Source organism: Nicotiana tomentosiformis, chromosome 9, assembly GCF_000390325.3.
Source record: "Nicotiana tomentosiformis chromosome 9, ASM39032v3, whole genome shotgun sequence".
Lineage (NCBI taxonomy): Eukaryota > Viridiplantae > Streptophyta > Magnoliopsida > Solanales > Solanaceae > Nicotiana > Nicotiana tomentosiformis.
In genome coordinates this window covers 11,516,611-11,536,607 of record NC_090820.1, presented here as the reverse complement: position 1 = coordinate 11,536,607, position 19,997 = coordinate 11,516,611, and the positions used below count along the sequence as shown (strand labels likewise).

At 41.2% G+C, this 19,997-nt stretch overlaps 2 protein-coding genes across 2 annotated transcripts; both read left to right on the top strand.

The window, feature by feature from the left end:
- The first annotated feature begins 16,094 nt into the window (after positions 1-16,094).
- On the top strand, positions 16,095-16,949 carry LOC138898388 (uncharacterized). The gene is made up of 2 exons (XM_070184450.1): positions 16,095-16,426; positions 16,520-16,949. Exons 1-2 carry the CDS (start codon positions 16,095-16,097, stop codon positions 16,947-16,949), a joined length of 762 nt encoding a protein of 253 aa, XP_070040551.1.
- Positions 16,950-17,429: 480 nt separating this feature from the next.
- LOC138898387 (uncharacterized) lies at positions 17,430-19,634 on the top strand. Its single transcript, XM_070184449.1, has 2 exons — positions 17,430-17,675; positions 19,332-19,634. Exons 1-2 carry the CDS (start codon positions 17,430-17,432, stop codon positions 19,632-19,634), a joined length of 549 nt encoding a protein of 182 aa, XP_070040550.1.
- Positions 19,635-19,997: the final 363 nt, after the last annotated feature.

Genomic DNA, 19,997 nt, shown 5'->3' with positions numbered 1-19,997 from the left:
CGTATCTAGCTTATGTGAGAGATGTCAGTATTTATACTCCTACAGTTGAGTCAGTCCCAGTAGTGAGCGATTTTCCAGATATATTTCCAGCTGATCTTCCGGGAATGCGCCCGATAGAGATATTGACTTCAGTATTGATTTGTTGTCGGGCACTCAGCCCATCTCTATTCCTCCATATCATATGGCTCCTCCTGAGTTGAAGGAGTTGAAGGAGCAGTTACAGGAGTTGCTTGATAAGGGCTTCATTCAGCCCAGTGTGTCACCTTGGGTGCTCCGATCTTGTTTGTGAAGAAGAAGGATGGTTCTATGCATATGTGCATTGATTATCGCAGTTGAACAAAGTCATAGTGAAGAACATGTATCCATTGCCTCGTATTGATGACCTATTTGATCAGTTACAGGGTGCCAGGGTATTTTCAAGATTGACTTATGTTCCGACTATCGTCAGTTAAAGCTTCGGGAGCCAGATATCCCGAAGACTGCTTTCAGGACTCGGTATGGTCACTACAAGTTCCTTGTGATGTCATTTGGGCTGGCCAATGCCCCAACAATATTTACGCACTTGATGCACAGTGTGCTTCGGCCCTATCCTGACTCATTCGTCATTGTGTTTATTGGCAACATTCTGGTGTACTCCCGGACTTAGGAAGATCATGAGCAACACCTGAGGACTGTGCTTCAGACCTTGAGAGAAAAGAAGTTATATGCAAAATTTTTAAAGTGCGAGTTTTGGCTAGACTTAGTGGCATTATTGGGTTATGTAGTATAGAGTGATGGGATCAAAGTGGATCCGAAGAAGGTTGAAACAGTGCAGAGTTGGCCCAGACCGTACTTAGCTATGGAGATTCAGAGTTTTCTTGGTTTGGCGGGGTATTACCATCGATTTGTAGAAGGTTTCTCATCTATTGCAGCGCCTATGACCAGGCTGACCCATAAGGGTGCTCCGTTCAGGTGGATAGAGGAGTGTGAGGAGAGCTTTTAGAAGCTCAAGACAACTTTGACTACAACCCCAGTATTGGTATTGTCTACAGGTTTAGGATCTTATACTGTATATTATGATGCATCGCGGATTGTTCTCGGTGCGGTGTTGATGCAAGACGGTAGGGTGATTGCCTACACGTCCAGACAACTAAAGGTGCATGAAAATAACTATCCTGTCCACGACCTTGAGTTAGCAGCTATTGTTCATGCCTTGACGATTTGGCGGCACTATTTGTACGGTGTCCCTTACGAGATCTACACCGATAACCGGAGTTTGCAGCATATGTTCAAATAGAAGGATCTTAACTTACGTCAGCGGAGGTGGATAGAGCTGCTTAAGGATTATGATATCACCATTTTGTACCATCCTGGGAAGGCCAATGTGATGGCCGATGCTTTGAGTCACTAGGAGGAGAGTTTGGGGAGCTTAGCATGTCTACCAACAACAGAGAGGCCATTGGCATTGGATGTTCAGGCCTTAGCCAATCAGTTTGTTAGATTGGATATTTCTGAGCTGAGTTGAGTGTTGGCTTGTATGGTTTCCCGGTCTTCTCTTTATGATCGTATCAGGAAGCGTCAATTTGATGAGCCCCATCTATTTGTCCTTAAGGATACGGTTCAACACGGTGATTCTAATGAGGTCACTATTGGAGATGATGGTGCACTGAGGATGCATGGTAGGCTATGTATTCCCAATGTAGATGGTTTGCGTGTGTTGATTCTCCAGGAGGCTCACAATTTGCGGTATTCCATTTATCCGGGTATTGCGAAGATGTATAAGGACTTGAGGGAGCATTACTGGTAGAGGAGAATGAAGAAGGACTTAGTGGAATAGGTGGCTCGGTGTCTAAATTCCTAGCAGTTAAAATATGAGCATTAGTGGCCAGGTGGATTGCTTCAAAAGTTAGAGATTCCGGAGTGGAAATGAGAGCGGATCACTATGGATTTCGTTGTTGGGCTTCCACGGACTCGGCAGAAGTTTGATGCAGTTTGGGTGATAGTGGATAGGCTGACCAAGTCAGCTCATTTCATTCCTGTGATGACTACCTATTCTTTCGAGCAGTTGGCTCGAGAAATCTGCGAGATCATCAGGCTTCATGGTGTACCGGTATCTATCATCTCTGACCGAGGTACACAGTTTACATCACAAATCTGGAGGACCGTACAACATGAGTTGGGTACTCAAGTGGAGTTGAGCACAATATTTTATACTCAGACAGATGGATAGTCCGAGCGCACTATTTAGATATTAGAGGATATGCTCCGTACGTGTGTGATGGAGTTTGGAGGTTCATGGGATCAGTTCTTGTCACTTGTGGAGTTTGCCTACAAAAACCGTTATCAGTCGAGCATTTAGATGGCGCCGTATGAGGCCTTATATGGTAGGTGGTGTCGGTCTCCAGTGGGATGGTTCAAGCCGGGTTAAGCTAGACTATTGGGTACGGACTTGGTTCAAGATGCTTTGGAAAAGGTTAAATTGATTCAGGATCGGCTTCGTACAGCTCAATCTAGACAAAAGAGTTATGCAGATCGGAAGGTTTGTGATGTTGCATTCATGGTTGGTGAGCGGGTCTTGCTCTAGGTTTCGCCCATGAAGGGTGTTATGAGATTTGGGAAGAAGGGAAAGTTGAGCCCTAGGTATATTGGGCCTTTTGAGATCCTTGAGAGTTGGGGAGGTGGCTTACGGACTTGCATTACCACCTAATCTCACTGCAGTTCATCCAGTGTTCCATATTTTCATGCTCCGGAAGTATAACGACGATCCATCTCATGTGTTATACTTTAGCTCAGTCCAGTTGGACAAGGATCTATCTTATGTTGAGGAATCAGTGGTTATTTTGGATAGACAGGTTAGAAAGTTGAGATCTAAGAGCATTGCTTCAGTAAAAGTATAGTGGATGGGTCATCCGGGAGAGGAGACGACTTGGGAGACCGAGCATGATATGCGCATATGTTATCCTCATCTTTTCACCACTCCAGGTATAATTCTAAACCCGTTCGAGGACGAACATTTGTTAAAGATGGGGAGAATGTAATGACTCAGCCGGTCGTTTCGAGTATTACAGCTTTATTTCCCCAATTACTACTAAATTTGTGCTTTGCAGTTGTTATATGACTTGCCGGGGTAATTGGTTCGGGTCCAGTGAGGTCTTGGAATGAATTGGAACACTTAAATCCTAAGTTTAAAACTTAAGTTAAAAAGGATTGCTGGATGTCGACCTATGTGTAAACGACTCCGGAATAGAAGTTTGATGATTCCAATAACTTCGTATGGTAATTTTGGACTTAGGAGCGTGTCCGAAAAATTATTTGGAGGTCCGTAATTAAATTAGGCTTGAAATGGCAAAAATAGAAATTTGACTTTGAAAGTTTGACTAGGGAGTTGACTTTTTGATATCGGGATCAGAATTCAATTCTGGAAATTTGAATAGGTCCGTTATGTCATTTACGACTTGTGTGCAAAATTTGATGTCAATCGGACTTGATTTGATATGTTTCAGCATCGAATGTAAAAGTTGAAAATTCTTAAGTTCATTAAGCTTGAAATGGGGTATGATTCGTGGTTTTAACGTTGTTTGATGTGATTTGAGGTTTCGACTAAGTTCGTATCTGTGAGCACGTAATTTTTGGCCGACTAAAATATTCCTACAAAAATTCACAAATAGATTTTTTCTTAATTGTTTTAATTTTTATAATAATTTTTAGGAATTTCTTGTTAATTGTTGCTTGTATTTAGTTGCATATTTCACATTTAAAAATCATGAGAAAAATATAAAAAATGTCTAAAATATTTCATGCATAGCATTTTAGGTCTTAATTGCATTTAGGATTTAATTACATAAGTTAATTGCATTATTAAACAAAAAATCAAAAATATTGGACATTTTTACATTTTTAGCTTTCAATTGCAAATTAGTAATTTTCTTTCATTAGTCTTAAGTTAATTAATTATTTTTATATTAAAAATAGATAATTAATTTAATTTTACAAATTAGATTCGATATAGGACTTAGTTTAGGATTTTTTTTAAAATTAAATATATTAAGCTAAAAATCAAGAAAAAAAAGAAGAAAACTTGCTTAATTCCGGATTGGGCCACAACCATTTTTAGTGACCCAATTGCCCCAAAATCACCCAAATCCGCCCAGCCCAATCCCTTTGACCCATCAATTGACCCACGACCCGTCTGCCAAACCCGCCCCATCTCCATCTTCAATCTGAGCCCTTTATTCTTTTAAATATAACGGCCCCTATTCCTCCTCACTATTATATTTAAATCTAATTATAACTCCCCCCCAAATCCTAAACCTAAATCCCAAGACCCCAAACGGCGCCACCCATCCTCCGCCACTCTGCCCCCGCTCAACTCGCCCGAACTCAGGCGAGTTCACCCCCAAACGCGTGCACGTGATCCCTCATCTCTCCCCCTCCACGTCACCCGTCTCGTAACAACCCCTGACAAAAAATATTCCCTTCTCCCCTATGACTCACGTGCTCTTGATCTTGAGAACGATTTTGGATAAATGGTAGCCGTAGGATCTGAGGGATTCAAGATCCTAGGCCTCCATTTGTCCGATTTGGTTCACAAAGAAAGGGATTGGATTTTTTGTGAATTTTCGGATGGGGAAAGGAATTTCAGGGCATGACTTGGAAAGAAAAGTAGGGAAGCTTCTAGTTTAGCTATAAATAGGAGGATTTTTCAGAGAATGAGAGGATTATTTTTGGGCAGAAAATTTTAGGAAAATTAGGGAGTGCTCTTCTTCTTCTCGATTGTCATCTACGGTTTTCTTTTAAGTTTAAGTGTCAAAAATACAAAAAAAAAGAGTCCAATTCAATTTGTAATCTTCTTCTTAAAATTCTAGAAAAGCCAAAAAATCATTTTTCGCTTTTTAGTTGAGTAAAAATTCGATATCAAATCTGGAAAAAAAAAGTTCTATTTATTCGTCATTGATTTTGAATTTGATATCAAAAAATGGATATGAGTTGAGGTTCGAAGCTGTTTCAATTCACCGTCCGGAGTTCTGGTTGTGGTTCAATTTTCTTTTGCTGTTTGAACTTAGCATTTCTGGACAACATTTACTTTATACAGATTCATTCTATATATATTAAAGGAAAATCATTTCAGGTTCACCCTTTCCCTTTCTTCTATTTGTTTGCTGTTAATGTGTTGTATAGGAATATTGAAAGAGCCATTTTAAGATGGAATTGAAATTTTAGTCTGTAGTAGTCAGATGTTGGTTGTGATGGAGATATTCACGTTACAAATATTGAGGTCAAAAATTGATTAAAATTTATTAGATTTCTTGAATATCTGCATAATATTTGGTTCTTATCGAAACCTGATCTAACTTAGTTCTGTTCATGTTTGTGGTTTTGATGTTTGGATCTTTGTTCTTCTTGTGTATTTGCGCTTGATTGCTGAAGCATCTAGTAGCTGAAAACAATAATACTTGCTTTCAAATTTTTTTTTCTAAACATGGAATATGTGGGAAAGATTCATTTGTATCTGGGGAGATTACTCTAAAATGGACGAGTTTCTTAATATTAGAATAATATTTTTTCATGATAAATGGATTAAAAAATGGTTTAAAAGTGAGGCTCCGCCTGTTTCTTTCTCTGTTTAAGTTAAGAGTGGCAAGTGGGCCGGTCCCGGGCCTAAACGGGCTAAGTGGTCCGGTCCAAACGGTCCCGGTCCCGATCTCGAGCCGGTCCCAAATTAAACGGGCTAAACGGTCTCGGGCTAAATGGTCTTTTTATAGGGACCGGCCCGGGATCGGGACCGGGACCGTTTGGTCCCGGGCTAAACGGTTCCGGCCCGCGGGCTAAATGGGCTAAGTGGGCCCAACAGATTTAAAAAAATTAAATAGAAATTAGAGACAAAAGGATGTTAAAAATAATATCTAAGTCTAAAGACAAAAATATTATAAAAAGATATGCCTTGTAATTTTATTATAGCATTAAAAAATATGGCTATTTTAAAACTAAATGGGTTAAGTGGGCTATTGTAAAAAGATATGCCTTGTAATTATAAAAAGTTTGGGATTAAAATAAAGTTGGGGGGAGGGGGAGGATTAAGTGAGCCATTGGGACCGTTTGGCCCGCTAAGGGACCGGTCCGGTCCCGGGCCGGTCCCGGTCCGGTCCCGGTCCCTGGCGGGCTAAATGGTCCCGAGCCTGGCAGGCCCAAATCATAGGACCGGCCTACGAGACCAGCTCAGGCCCACTAAAACCGGATCAAACGTTCTTGGCCCGTTTAACCCGTTTGGCCCGCGGTCTCAGGTCGGTCTCGGGCCTGGACCGGCCCACTTGCCACCCTTAATTTAAGTAGTACATTTTGTCGTCATTTTGTTCAAGAACTCTGCTCATGGTGTTAAAATGGCCTTTTTATTTTCTCTTTTTCCTTTTTGATTTTCTTTTAGTTTCTTTTTGCTATTAAACTTTGTAATTGAACCATGGGCACTCTTAATGTTTGAGATTTGGTGAGTAGGACAAGTAATTAGATTGTTAAGATAAAATTGTAAATTCAAGTTTGGTTAAATATGATCCTTTGTCTCCAGTTTTCTGGAATTTTGTTTATCTATTTATTTGATCTCCCCTTCAATGGTTTGAGTGTTTAGTTGCTGGAAGATAATTTTATTTGTTTGGACATTTGTGCGGAACGTGACGGGTATATGGGAAGGGGGAAGATTGAGTCCGTAGCAATTTTATCTTGCATCACATGCTTTGGGATTGGACTCGGTCTAAGTGCATGAAAATATGGATTTTAAAAGGGAATGAGCATGAAATCTCTCTTAGTAAAAGTACTCCATAATTACTGGCCTTTTCACAAACAATCACCGAATTAGGGACTACACAAATTATGAATACCGTAGTTTACTTTAGGCGCGTTAATAATAATCATCGTGACTATGGGTACGGTTCCCGTGGCATGGTCACGATATATAAATTCCATTCGGGTGTGCATTTCATGTGACCCGACCATAGCTTCAAACAACAATAAAATTAACATGTTGTGAATCGCGGGTGCGTTTCACGTGGCGCGATTCGCAATGTGTACTAAAATCAAAAATTCAAATTCGTGTGTGCATTTCATGTGACCCGATCATAACTTCAAAAACTAATAAAATAAGCATGTCGTAAATCGCCGGTGTATTTCATGTGGCGCGGTTTGCGACGTGTGCCAAAATGATAACTGTACGACATCGTGACTTGTTCCAAAAATAATTCCATAAATACCAAAAACGGTTAAAAGTTAAAAATGCGCAATAGGTCCTAACACGTAAGTAATCAGATAATTAAGCCAATCAATAATAGTTAAACGACCATGCTAAAATCACGGAACCCGAGAATGCCTAACACCTTCTCCCGGGTTAACAAAATTTCTTACTCGATCTTTTGATTTTCGCAGACTTTAAACGGAGTCATTTTTTCCTCGATTTGGGATTTTAAAATCAAACGGTGACTCGGAACACCAGAAATTATCCCAAGTGGTAACTCTGATAAATAAATAATCCCATTTCGATTAATGTCACTTTATTTGGAAAAACTCCTTATCCCCTGCGGGAAAAAAAGGAGGTGCGACAGCTCTGGCGACTCCGCTGGGGACAAAAACCTAGAATCTCTGGTTCAGGGTTCAGAATTCAAGCTTAGAATGACTGTTATGCTTGGCCTTTTTGTTTATTTAATTAATTTTTATGTGTTTGAGCCTAATGTGCTAAATACCGCTTTTTATCGCTTTGATATTGCTTGAACTGTATATAAAACTGTTACGAAACCCTTCTTCCCTCTGAGTCTTCTAAATCTTCTGGGAAGTGCACGCTGACGTGACTTCTTTTCTATTAGTGTCTTACTCTAATTTAGAATGAGGATCGGATCAGTTACAAAGCCGGATGGACTTTTGGTTCCCGGTACGTTGGCCCCCCCGGCTCGAATTGTCCGCTCGGGTAAGCCAGGTCTAGAATAATACACCTAGGTTTTTAAACCTAGAATAACATAGCCTCATGCTGGATCCCTAGTAGGTACGTATGTTTGCATCACGTGCATTTGACTTTGGGGACTCAACACAGGGGTTGGGTCCGTCTAGGACAGTTGTACCCAATTTAAAAGACCATTTTGATGCATTTTTACATGCTACTTGTACATTTATCAGTTTCGGCTTGTATGTTGATCGGCTTTTAGAGTAGGGAAAGAAAATCAAGCAAAACCAAGAAGTGAGGTAGGATAGAGAAACATCCGGTTCTAAAAATACCAATGTTCAAAATATCCCGAAACTCTGCCGAAATTTTAAAAAAGAGAAAAGAAAAAAGAAGAGTCTTTCAAAAATAAGTCCTATTTTTTCACGCGTCAAAACTCACCGAACTACGTGGGTTTGATTCTCACCAGGTGTGGGATACGTAGGCAACCCTCATCGGGTCCAGCCCCCTTTTTACAAAAATAATCAAAATAGGGAAATGTTGTCATAAATGAAGTTCGGCGATGCCGTTTTTGCCCAAATAGCCAGAAATGTCTCGACGGGATGCCGGAAGACTGTTTTGCAAGAATAGCCACTCATGGTTTTTTTTTTTTAAAAACAATAATTAAAAAAATAAAAAATTTGGCCACTTAGCAAACACAACCCTAAAATCTTCTCCTCCGAAGTGTTGAAGGGCCGTATTGCAAAAGTAGCCGTGATTTGTTGTCGGTTGGATTTTGCAAAAAATATTCTTTTCATGGTAAGTTTTCTACAAAATTTTAATCTGGTCACCCTAATTTAAAAATGTGCAGAATAAGCACCGTTCAAAACTTACCTGTGAAGGTTATGGATCAGATTCCACTGGCACTCCACATGTGGTGGGAGGATTTGAGAAAATAAGGACGAGACATGGTCAACCAATACCTGGAGGCGCTCACTAGACTATTGAAAATTCAACATAGAAGGGACCTGATAGAGGCATTAGTGGCATTCTGGGACCCCGCTCATAATGTTTTGCACTTCTCAGATTTTGAGCTTACGCCTACCTTGGAAGAAATTGTTATACTGGGAGCAAGGAGGGATTAAGACACAAGTACCTGGTATCTCCAAGGATTGTTACTCCCCACAAGTTTCTAGACGCACTAAAAATAAGCAGACAAATCAAGATTGGAAGTCTAGCAGGTGGAACTTCCACTTTTCATTTTCTATACCAGCGATACGGGTATTTAAGGGAATTCAAAGACCCGAAAAATGGACTCTGCAGTAAAGGAAACCGATCAAAATGGGAGACCCATAGATGTTTTGCGTTCATGGTGGCATTTTTAGGCCTTTTGGTGTTTCCAAGGGAAGACGAGCATATTGATTTACGGGTAGCTGGGGTTGTCCACGTTCTGACTACTCAGTCTAAGAGTACCCTCGCACCCATGATCGTATCAGATATATTCCGAACCCTCACATTCTGTAAGGCCGGAGTCAGGTTTTTCAAGGGATGCAATCTGCTGTTGCAAATGTGGATGATCAAGCACCTTTGTCACCGTCCTCGATACATGAACGATAGGTTTACAGGGAAACACCTGTGAGGAGCGAGAGAGATGAAAAACTCATAGGCAACCTAAGGATGAAGGTGCATCACTATACGGATGACTTGACAAAGGCCGAAAGAGACTTGTTAAATGCTCAAGAAAAGTTGGCCAAAGGTGCGGAAGAACAAGCTAGATTAGCCCACCAGCTGAAGCAGAAATATGACAAAGAAGTAGCAATTTTACAGAAAAAGCTGGTTGCCCTTGAGAATGAAATGGTCAAGCAAACAAAGGATTTCAAGGTAGAAAGAGAGCATTGCTACGCATTGATTTATCAACTACAAGAAAGCATGCAACAGTTACAAGACCAAAACAACACAGATACACAAGTGTTGGAAGCTCGAGCCTAGCAGATTGGACGTTTGCTTCAAGAAAAGGGTGTCATCAGATTGAGGATTAAAGAGATAACTAATTATGTTGTAATGAAATGCCATGAATGTGAAGACATGACCATGTCTATATTTTTTGCTTCTGTGATGACATTCGTTGGCCAGGTGATGGTTGACCTAGATCACTTCCAAGAAGATATTGCCCGTAGGCCCGTGCAGAGACCGGTTGATGTCCCGCAGGCCCCCAGAGTACCAGTGGAGGCTCTTATGTATTTTTGATTGTTCAATTTTTGAGTCTGTATTTTACTTTTTCTCGAGTTTTGTTCGTCTTTGTCAAGGTTGTTTATTGCTTTATTTTGAGTATGTAGATTTTCCTTTGTAGTCATCACTACTTTTAAGTCCTTGTAATAGAAAATCCAAAAAGATGTCTTTTATAAATAAAATATTGAAACCCCCCCAAAAAAAATTCTTTTCTTTCATTTTGCATTTATATCCCTAAACTACGTAATGATCTGATTCATGCGGCGTCATGATACGTAGGCAATCCCCATAAGATTCGATCATAGTCCTAATAAAAAAAAAGAGAAAAGAAAACAAAAAGAAAAAAAAAGAAAAAAAGAGAGGAAAAAAAAAGAAGAGAGAAGAAATAAAAGAGGGGCCGGACAAAAGAAGAAAAGAGAATGAGAATTAAAAGAGCGAAAAACAGTAAAAGGAGAGCCGGGATGAAACACACAAGCCGTCGCAAAGCATTTAGAAATGTTTAACTGCTCAGGTGCATTGCATCCCCAATATACGATTCCCTATCTGTTAAATGCTTCAAAGCTGACCAAGTTGTTGTGTGTGCATTAAGACAGGTTCTGTTTAGGTGGTTAGTTTGTTGGCATCCTAGCAAGTCACCCCTATAACACCAGATCAAAGCGCAAGAAAGTCATGGCCAGCAAAGAAACAGACACAGGAGTTGTTGACCCACCGAGGGAGATGGTAGAATCCGAATCTGGCCTGAAAGAAAAGGTCCATAGTTGAAGCATCAAATGGCAGAAATGTATCAAGCCTGGATCAGGGGGCATCCTCCACCTTCATTCCCCGCTAACTACACAGAAAATCCCGCTTTCATCCCACCACTGTCACAAGCCCAGGATCCCATTACTGTTGATCTTTCCCCTCAGCATGCACCGGGCTTTACCCCTTACCACCACTACCCCGACGCCTAGTCCCAAACTTTTCATGCTCCACCAGCCAAAACAACCGCATACCCTGCTCCGACATCTGCACCGGGCTTTACCCCTTACCCAATATTATGCTCCAGAACCAACTTCCAAAGTCACGAATCCTTATTCCTACACCCCTCACTTTGAACCTTCTGTTGAAATTGAGAAACCATCCCGGAACATGGAGCAGGATGAGATATTCAGGAAAGTGAAGAGTTTAGAGCAATATTTGAAGAACATGCAAGGGATAGGAAGTCAAGTAAGTGTGGCTTACAAGGATTTATGCTTATTCCCTGATGTCCAACTGCCTGCTGGGTTCAAGATGCCCAAGTTTGACCTGTACGATGGACATAGAGATCCCGTGGCCCATTTGAGAGGCTTTTGCAGCAAGATGAGAGGCGCCGGTGGGAGAGACGAATTATTAATGGCGTATTTCAGTCAGAGTCTGAGTGGGGCAGCTTTGGAATGGTACACCCGCCAAGACGCTACCAGGTGGTACACATGGGATGACTTGGCTCAGACCTTTGCTCGGCACTTTCAGTATAATATAGACATTGTCCCGGATCGCCTATATTTGACCAAGGTAGAGAAGAAGCCCAGTGAGAGCTTTAGGGAATATGGTTTCATATGGAGAGAACAAGCTGCACGGGTTAATCCTCCAATGGAAGAAGATGAGAGGGTCAAGTACTTTCTTCAAGCACTAGAGCCTACTTACGTTGGCCATTTGATCTCAGCCATAGGTAAGTCCTTCAACGATGTGGTAAAGATGGGAGGAATGGTGGAAGAGGGACTCCAGTCAAGCAAGATCATGAGCTACTCCGCCAAAAAAGCAACCACACAGGCAATTCAAAGTGGCACCGGAAGCCTATTAGGCAAAAAGAAGAAAGATGATGTCACTATGTTTGTATCTGGATCATGGCGTGGCCCAATGGGTTCACCTTATCAGTACACACAACCTCCACCCCAACCTTAAACCTACATCCAAGCTCCATATAATCCATCCCAACATTATTTCCCACCACAAGACCCTCAATATTCAGTCAGACCACCCCAATACCATGTTCACCACGCACAATCATATGCTCAACCCCATCCTTACCCGCAATGGCATGCTCCAACTCCACAAAATCCTTATCCACCCTTACAACTATACCGAAACCCTACTGGTCCAAGCTTTCGACCGAGGCCGGATTATAGAAAAGAGAGGCAGCAGCAGAAAAAAAACTTCACCCCTCTTGGAGAGTCATATACCAGATTGTTTCAAAGTTTGAGGCAGTTGGACGTCTTGAGGCAGATTGAGCCAAAGATACCAAATCCACCTCCAAGGAACCTTGATTATTCCCTCAGATGCACATATTGTTCTGATGCCCCAGGGCACGACACAAAGAAGTGTTGGCATTTGAAGAGGGCAATCCAAGAGCTTATTGATACAAATCAAATTGTGGTGCAGAGCCCGGAGGTGCCAAACATCAACCAAAATCCTTTGCCGGCCCATGCAGAGACACATATGATTGAGATAGTTCATAAGGATGGGGAGCACAAAAATTCTTCCACGTCTATCATGATGATCCGTGATAGCGAAAGTAATTCAGTTAAGTTTCCAGATTTTGCAAAAGCAGTGCCCTTGACAGTTGAAGGGGTGACGGAGAAGCTAAGCACGCTCAACATGAAGCCATCTGTATTGGTTGTGAAAGGGCCTCCGGATGATGTTGGAGCGAGCCAGGAAAAGCCAAAAGTGGCCGTGCCAGGGACCCGGGGCAAGCCTGTCATAATCGTGGAAGGTGCTCGTATTACCCCCATTATTATTAAGCCAGTGACCCAGTTACCAATGGTTGACACAAAGGTCGTCCCGTGGAATTACAAACAGGTGATAGTGATATATAAAGGGAAAGAAGTAGAGGAAGAAGTCAATGAAATTGGAGGACTGACTCGTTCCGGGAGATGTTTACCCCAGAGAAACTGAGGAGAGCAAATCCATTCAAAGATGGCTACATCCCAGTAAAGAAGTCGGTCACCGAAGAAGAGGCTGAAGAGTTCCTGAAAAAGATGAAAATGCAAGACTATTCCATTGTGGAGCAGTTAAGGAAAACACCAGCTCAGATCTCTCTTTTGTCTTTGCTGATACATTCAGATGAACACCGCAAAGCCCTGATGAATATTTTGAATGAGGCTCATGTTCCTGATAAGATCATGGTGAACCATTTGAAAAAGATTGCTAACAAGATCTTCGAAGCAAACAGGATCACCTTCTCAGATGATGAACTTCCTATGGAGGGTACAGAACACAACCGCGCTCTTTATCTCACAGTGAAGTGCGAGGATTCTTATGTCTCAAGGGTATTGGTTGATAACGGTTCTAGTACAAAATATTTGCCCTCTGTCCACTTTGAAAAAGTTGAAGGTCAGCATTGAAAGGATCCGTGTGAACAACATATGTGTTCGAGGTTTTGACGGAGGAGGGAAAGATTCCGTTGGCGATATAATGCTCGAACTGACAATAGGGCCAGTTGAATTCATTATGGAGTTCCAAGTGCTAGATGTGGCCATCTCCTACAACTTATTGTTGGGCAGGCCCTGGATACATGCTACCAAGGCAGTCCCATATTCTCTGCACCATATGGTAAAGTTCGAGTGAGACAGACAGGAAATAGTTGTGCACGATGACGAGAACTTATCTGCTTACAATGACACATTTGTCCAGTTTATTGAAACTGAAGATGATAAAGGGCCTTGGGTCTACCAAACTTTCGAAACAATGTCAGTTGAGAAGATTCTTGAGGGAGAATGCTTTCCAGGTCCGAAGCTACCCTCCGTGTCCGTCATGGTAGCAAATGAAATGCTGAAGAATTATTTTATGCCGGGCAAAGGTCTGGGTTCATCTCTACAGGGTATTATGCATCCAGTGTGTCTACGTGAAAGTCTTGGTACATTTGGTTTGGGATTCAAGCCCACAGGGAAGGATGTGAAGAGGGCTAAAAAGTTGAAAAGGAAGGCATGGTCACTTCCTAAGCCTGTTCCACACATCGCCAAGGCTTTTGTCAAGCCAGGGGTCATAAAACACCCAATATCAGCGGTCCCAAAACCTGTGGTTGACTTTGATGAAGAGTTGATCAAGAGGTTCTAGAGTCCATTTGATGATGTTAATATGGTAGAAATCGGGAAAGGTTCCAGTAATGCCGATGTGCAGCTTATTGGGCCAAATGTGAAGCTTAGCAATTGGAAAGCTACTCTTCTCTCCACCCGGAATGAGTTTTGGTAGTTTGCTTTATTTTCCTTTCTATCATCTGGGTTATTCCAGGGTTATAATCCAGATTTTTATTATAGCTTATTTTGATGTACAAACCCTTCTATCCTTTTATTTTCAATGAAATACAATTTCACGTTTTTCATTATTCCTAATAGCGTTTCATTTTTTTTTCTCTGTACAGTTCTTTTTATGCTCGTTTCAATGACATGACATGCATGAGAAATTTTCAGCCAAATCTTAAAAGCCAATCTAATTCTAAAATAACAATCCAAGAAGTAGAGTGTGATGATGAAATAAAATATGATGAAGAAGCAGCATTTGAGGAAATCAGTAGAGAACCAAAACACTTTGAAGGAAAACCCAAGCCCAATTTGAATGAAACTGAAGCAATCAATTTAGGAGATCAAGATAATGTCAGGGAAACCAAGATAAGTGTGCATATGGAACCACAAATCAAGGAAGAAATAATCAAAGCACTGTTTAAATAAAGAGATGTCTTTGCATGGTCGTATGACGATATGCCAGGTTTGAGCACTGATTTGGTAGTTCATACATTGCCAATTGATCCTGCATTCCCTCATGTCAAGCAAAAGTTAAGAAATTCAAGACTGACATGAGTGTGAAGATTAAAGAATAAATCACAAAGCAACTTGGGGCAAATGTCATTCGGGCCACTCAATATCCCACTTGGTTAGCCAATATGGTGCCAGTACCAAAGAAGGATGGTAAGACCAGGGTGTGTGTTGATTATCGTGATCTCAACAAGGCAAGTCCAAAGGATAACTTTCCATTACCGAACATCCACATTATGATTGACAATTGTACCAAGCATGAGATCAGGTGTTTTGTGGATTGCTATGCGGGATATCACCAGATCCTGATGGATGAGGAAGACGCAGAAAAAATAGCATTCATCACGTCATGGGGTACATATTGCTACCGGGTAATGCCATTCAGTTTGAAAAATACTGGGGCAACTTACATGAGGGCAATGACTACCATATTTCATAACATGATACATAAAGAAATTGAGGTTTATGTAGATGATGTGATAATAAAATCAAAGAAGCAGTCCGACCATGTTGGGGATTCGAGAAAGTTTTTCCAAAGGCTCCGCAGGTACAACCTCAAGCTCAATCCGGCGAAATGTGCATTTGGTGTCCCGTCCGAAAAACTGTCGGGATTCATAGTCAGTCGATGCGGTATTGAGTTGGACCCATCAAAGATCAAGTCCATCCAAGAATTACCACCGCCAAAGAATAAAACTAAGGTGATGAGCCTGCTCGGGAGGTTAAACTACATCAGCAGATTTATTGCTCAACTCAGAACGACTTGTGAGTCCATTTTTAGGCTGTTGAAGAAGAATGCTATGGTTAAGTGGACTGACGAGTGTCAGGAAGAATTTGATAAGATCAAGAGGTACCTGTCAAACCCACCTGTGCTGGTCCCGCTAGAGCCTGGGAGACCTTTGATTCTCTATCTGACAGTGCTGGATAATTCTTTTGGTTATGTACTGGGTCAACACGACATCATAGGCAAGAAAGAGCAAGCCATTTATTATCTCAGCAAAAAGTTCACTCCTTATGAGGTTAAGTATACTCTTCTTGAAAGGACGTGTTGCGCCATGACTTGGGTAGCACAAAAGTTGAAGCATTATCTGTCGTCCTACACTACTTACCTCATTTCTCGCATGTATCCTCTAAAGTATATCTTTCAGAAGCCTATGCCTATAGGAAGACTTGCAAAGTGGCAGATTTTACTCACATAATTTGACATCATCTATGTGACCCGAACCGCGATGAAATCCCGGGCCTTGGCCGAGAATTCGGTGGATGAAGAGTATGAACCATTGAAGACTTATTTTCCTGATGAAGAGGTAATGTATGTTGACGAGTTTGACCATGAGAAAAAACCCGATTGGAAACTCTTCTTTGATGGAGCTGCTAACACGAAATGCATCGGAATAAGGGTTGTACTCATTTCTGAAACAAGGCATCATTACCCCGTAACAGCTCAACTTCGATTTTATTGCACCAACAACATGGCTGAGTATGAGGCATGCATTATGGGTTTGAGACTAGCTATAGACATGGGAGTTGAGGAAATATTGGTTTTGGGAGATTCAGATTTGTTGGTTCACCAGATTCAGGGAGAATGGGAGACTCGAGATTTGAATCTCATACCGTATTGATAGTGCCTGCATGATCTTTGTCAATGATTCAGGTCAATAGAATTCATGCATATTCCCAGGATTCATAATGAGATCGCCGATGCTTTGGCTACTCTAGCATCAATGTTACACCATTGGGATAAGACTTACGTCGACCCTCTGCATATCCAAGTCCGTGATCAGCATGCCTATTGCAACGTGGTTGAGGAAGAACTTGATGGTGAGCCTTGGTTCCATGATGTCAAGGAATACATTAAGTCGGGGGTATATCCGGTACATGCCACAAGTGATCAAAAGAGAACCATTCGACGCCTCGCTAGTGGATCTTTCTTAAGTGGGGGAATCTTGTACAAGAGGACTCCAGATCTAGGACTACTAAGGTTCATAGATGCTAAACAAGCTTCTACCATCATGGACGAAGTGCATTCCGGAGTTTACGGACCGCATATAAGTGGGTATGGTTTGGCAAAGAAAATTCTTTGAGCAGGTTATTATTGGCTCACCATGGAATGAGATTGCATCAGCTTTGTTCGCAAATGTCATCAATGCCAGGTGCACGGTGATTTGATTCATTCCCCGCCATCTGAGTTACACACAATGTCTGCACCTTGGCCTTTTGTTGCTTGGGGCATGGACGTCATTGGACCAATTGAGTCGACAACGTCAAACGGGCATAGGTTTATTCTGGTGGCCATTGATTACTTTACCAAGTGGGTCGAAGCTGTAACTTTCATGTCCATGACCAAGAAGGCGGTGGTAGATTTTTTTCATTCAAATATCATTTGCCGGTTCGGAATTCCCAAGTTAATCATCATAGATAATGCTGCTATACTCAATAGTCATTTGATGAAAGAGGTATGCCAACTACTCAAGATTATGCATCGAAACTCCACTCCGTATCGTCCTAAGGCAAATTGAGATGTTGGGGCTGCTAACAAGAACGTAAAGAAGATATTTCGTAAGATGGTGCAAGGTTCCAAGCAATGGCATAAAAAGTTACCTTTTGCTTTACTGGGTTATCGCACTACAGTTCGCACTTCAGTAGGTGTAACTCCTTATTTGCCGGTATATGGAACTGAGGCAGTTATACTCGCGAAAGTTGAGATTTTATCCCTTCGGATTGTTGCTGAAGCTGAAATTGATGATGATGAGTGGGTCAAAACTCGACTGGAGCAGTTGAGTTTGATTGACGAAAAAAGACTGGCAGCAGTATGTCATGGTCAATAGTATCAGAAAAGAATCGCAAGAGCATACAACAAGAAGGTGCGTCCCCGAAAATTTGAAGTGGGCCAGTTGGTACTAAAACGCATCCTTCCACATCAGGCCGAAGCTAAAGGCAAGTTCGCCCCAAACTAGCAGGTGTCGTTCATTGTGACAAAGGTGTTGCCCAATGGTGCTTTGTATTTAACAGACATAGAAGGGAATGTATGGATATGGCTATCAATTCTGATGCAGTCAAGAGATATTATCTATGACTTCTTTTCTTATCTTCAATCGCATTTTGTACTAGGCATGTTCAAAGTTGGAATGATTAAGGCATTTTATTCTGATACCCCAAACACTTTTATCATTTGCTACCCCTTTGTGAGCCTTATTTAGTTTCTTTCATACCCCTCTTTTGGAATCAGAAGTAGAGTTAGAAATTGAAAATAAAAGAAAAGACAAAAAAGAAAAGAAAAAAAAGAAGAAAAAGAGAAAAGCAAAAGAAAGAAAAGAGAAAAGAAAGGAGAAAAAGAAAAAGAAAAAGAAAAGCAAAGTAACAAAAACAAAACAAATTTTACTAGTTTGAACTACATTCAACCTGATTCCTTTTAAGGATATGTAGGCAGCCTTACACGGTTCGGTCCCATCAAAATAAAAATCTAAAATTCCCCAGATTTGAAGAAACTGGGGCAGAAGTTTTAGTTTTGTAAAACGATCTGATTCCAAAAGTTATAATTTTGAACCCTTTCATCTTAAATTATTTTGAGCCTTCATACCACCCTTTCTTTCTAACCCTGTCCAAAACCTATACTACAGTCTAAAGAAAGACCTTCTGATCAACTTTGAGGATGCCAAGTCAAGTGAGATAGAGGTATGATTTACATCATGGGTAGCACCTTTGTTCATGGGCACAAGGAAAAATAGATAAAATGAGAGAGTCTTATCGGTGAAAACCCTCACGGGCACCATAAGACGATGATGAGTTGAGAAAATTTAAAATGAGAGAGTCTTATCGGTGAAAACCCTCACGGTCACCGTAAGGCAATGGTAAGTTGAGAGATGAACAAATAAGAGAGGTTTGCTGGTGAAAACCCTTCGAGGCACCACGAGCCGAATGAGGTTCGAGATTTTAGAGAGGAATTGGATTATGGAAATCCCAATTTTGAGGTATGGAGACGTGGCATGAGCTGAAATATGATTGGTTGGATGGATTAGGCTGATCAATCCAAAATGCATGTCATGATCATTGGAGCCAGTTGCTTCACTCAGATAAGTCTCTTCTCCACTCTTCTACAAATAGTTATCTTTGTTCAAAATTTTCGTCTTTATTCCTAATTCACGAAGTCACTTTGCTTCGTTTCTTTTGGGTCTATTCTTCTAAGTCTCTGTCAAGTGAGTCTTTTTTAAGCAAGCAAGAAAGGACTTTAAAGCCTATTACCAGCTTCTAGTTGCACAAGGCGAAGTTCGACCAAATCACATCACAAGTAACATGATTCAGAACGAGCAATAAGGTGATAACTGACGCAGTACATTGGAATCCTGAAGCACCACCACGAACGCTACCGCGCGTCCGCCTGCGGTGCGGTAAGGCACCACCCTGTTATGCTAGGGTGATTCGAAAATTCAAGGAAATGTAGAGGTTCAACAATTGTCTGAATAAAGAGGCCATATAACAAATTGAGTGTAAGGGATTCAGATTCAGAGGGTTTCGGTGGTCAAGGTTCGATCAAAACATCAAACAATTCTTTGTTAGCTGAAGCAGCTAATCAGAATGAAGCGTGGCAGCGACATAAGCAGATACCTTCAGCAAGGATGCCACAAACTAACCACCACATTTTTAAACTGACGAAATTTTCTTTGAGTGAAACAGGGGCAAGAAATTTTGTTTGCTGTGTAGGGATACTCCATGAGGAAAGCATGTTCCAGATAAGTTCAGTTTTAGATTTTCAGGACCCTCTTGGATAATGGGATTTAATTTCAAGTTTTTAGGACCCTCCTAGATAATGAGATTTAATTTCAAGTTTTCAGGACCCTCTTGGATAATGAGATCTAGTCTTAAATTTTCAGGACCCTCCTGGATAATGGGATTCAACTAACACTCAAGAATGTTCCTGGCATAAACTGGGGCAGAAAATTTTCTCTGTTTTGTCTGTGTTGTCGTGATTGTAGGCGCCCACCTGGAGAATGAGGGAACTTATTTCAAGTTTCAAGGTAGTAGCAGGCGCCCACCTGGAAAATGAAAAAATTTATTTCAAGTTCAAGGCATTAGCAGGCACCCACCTGGAGAATGAGGGAATTCATTTCAGTTTTAAGTGAGCATCAGGCGCC

Excerpts from the sequence above, each read along its gene's own strand:
- LOC138898388 (XM_070184450.1), top strand. The coding sequence starts at position 16,095 with ATGAAATCCCGGGCCTTGGCCGAGAATTCGGTGGATGAAGAGTATGAA. Across the intron at positions 16,427-16,519 it reads GTTTTGGGAGATTCAGATTT|GTCAATAGAATTCATGCATA; the intron begins GTTGGTTCACCA and ends TCAATGATTCAG.
- LOC138898387 (XM_070184449.1), top strand. The coding sequence starts at position 17,430 with ATGGTGCAAGGTTCCAAGCAATGGCATAAAAAGTTACCTTTTGCTTTA. Across the intron at positions 17,676-19,331 it reads ACGAAAAAAGACTGGCAGCA|AGGCCATATAACAAATTGAG; the intron begins GTATGTCATGGT and ends GTCTGAATAAAG.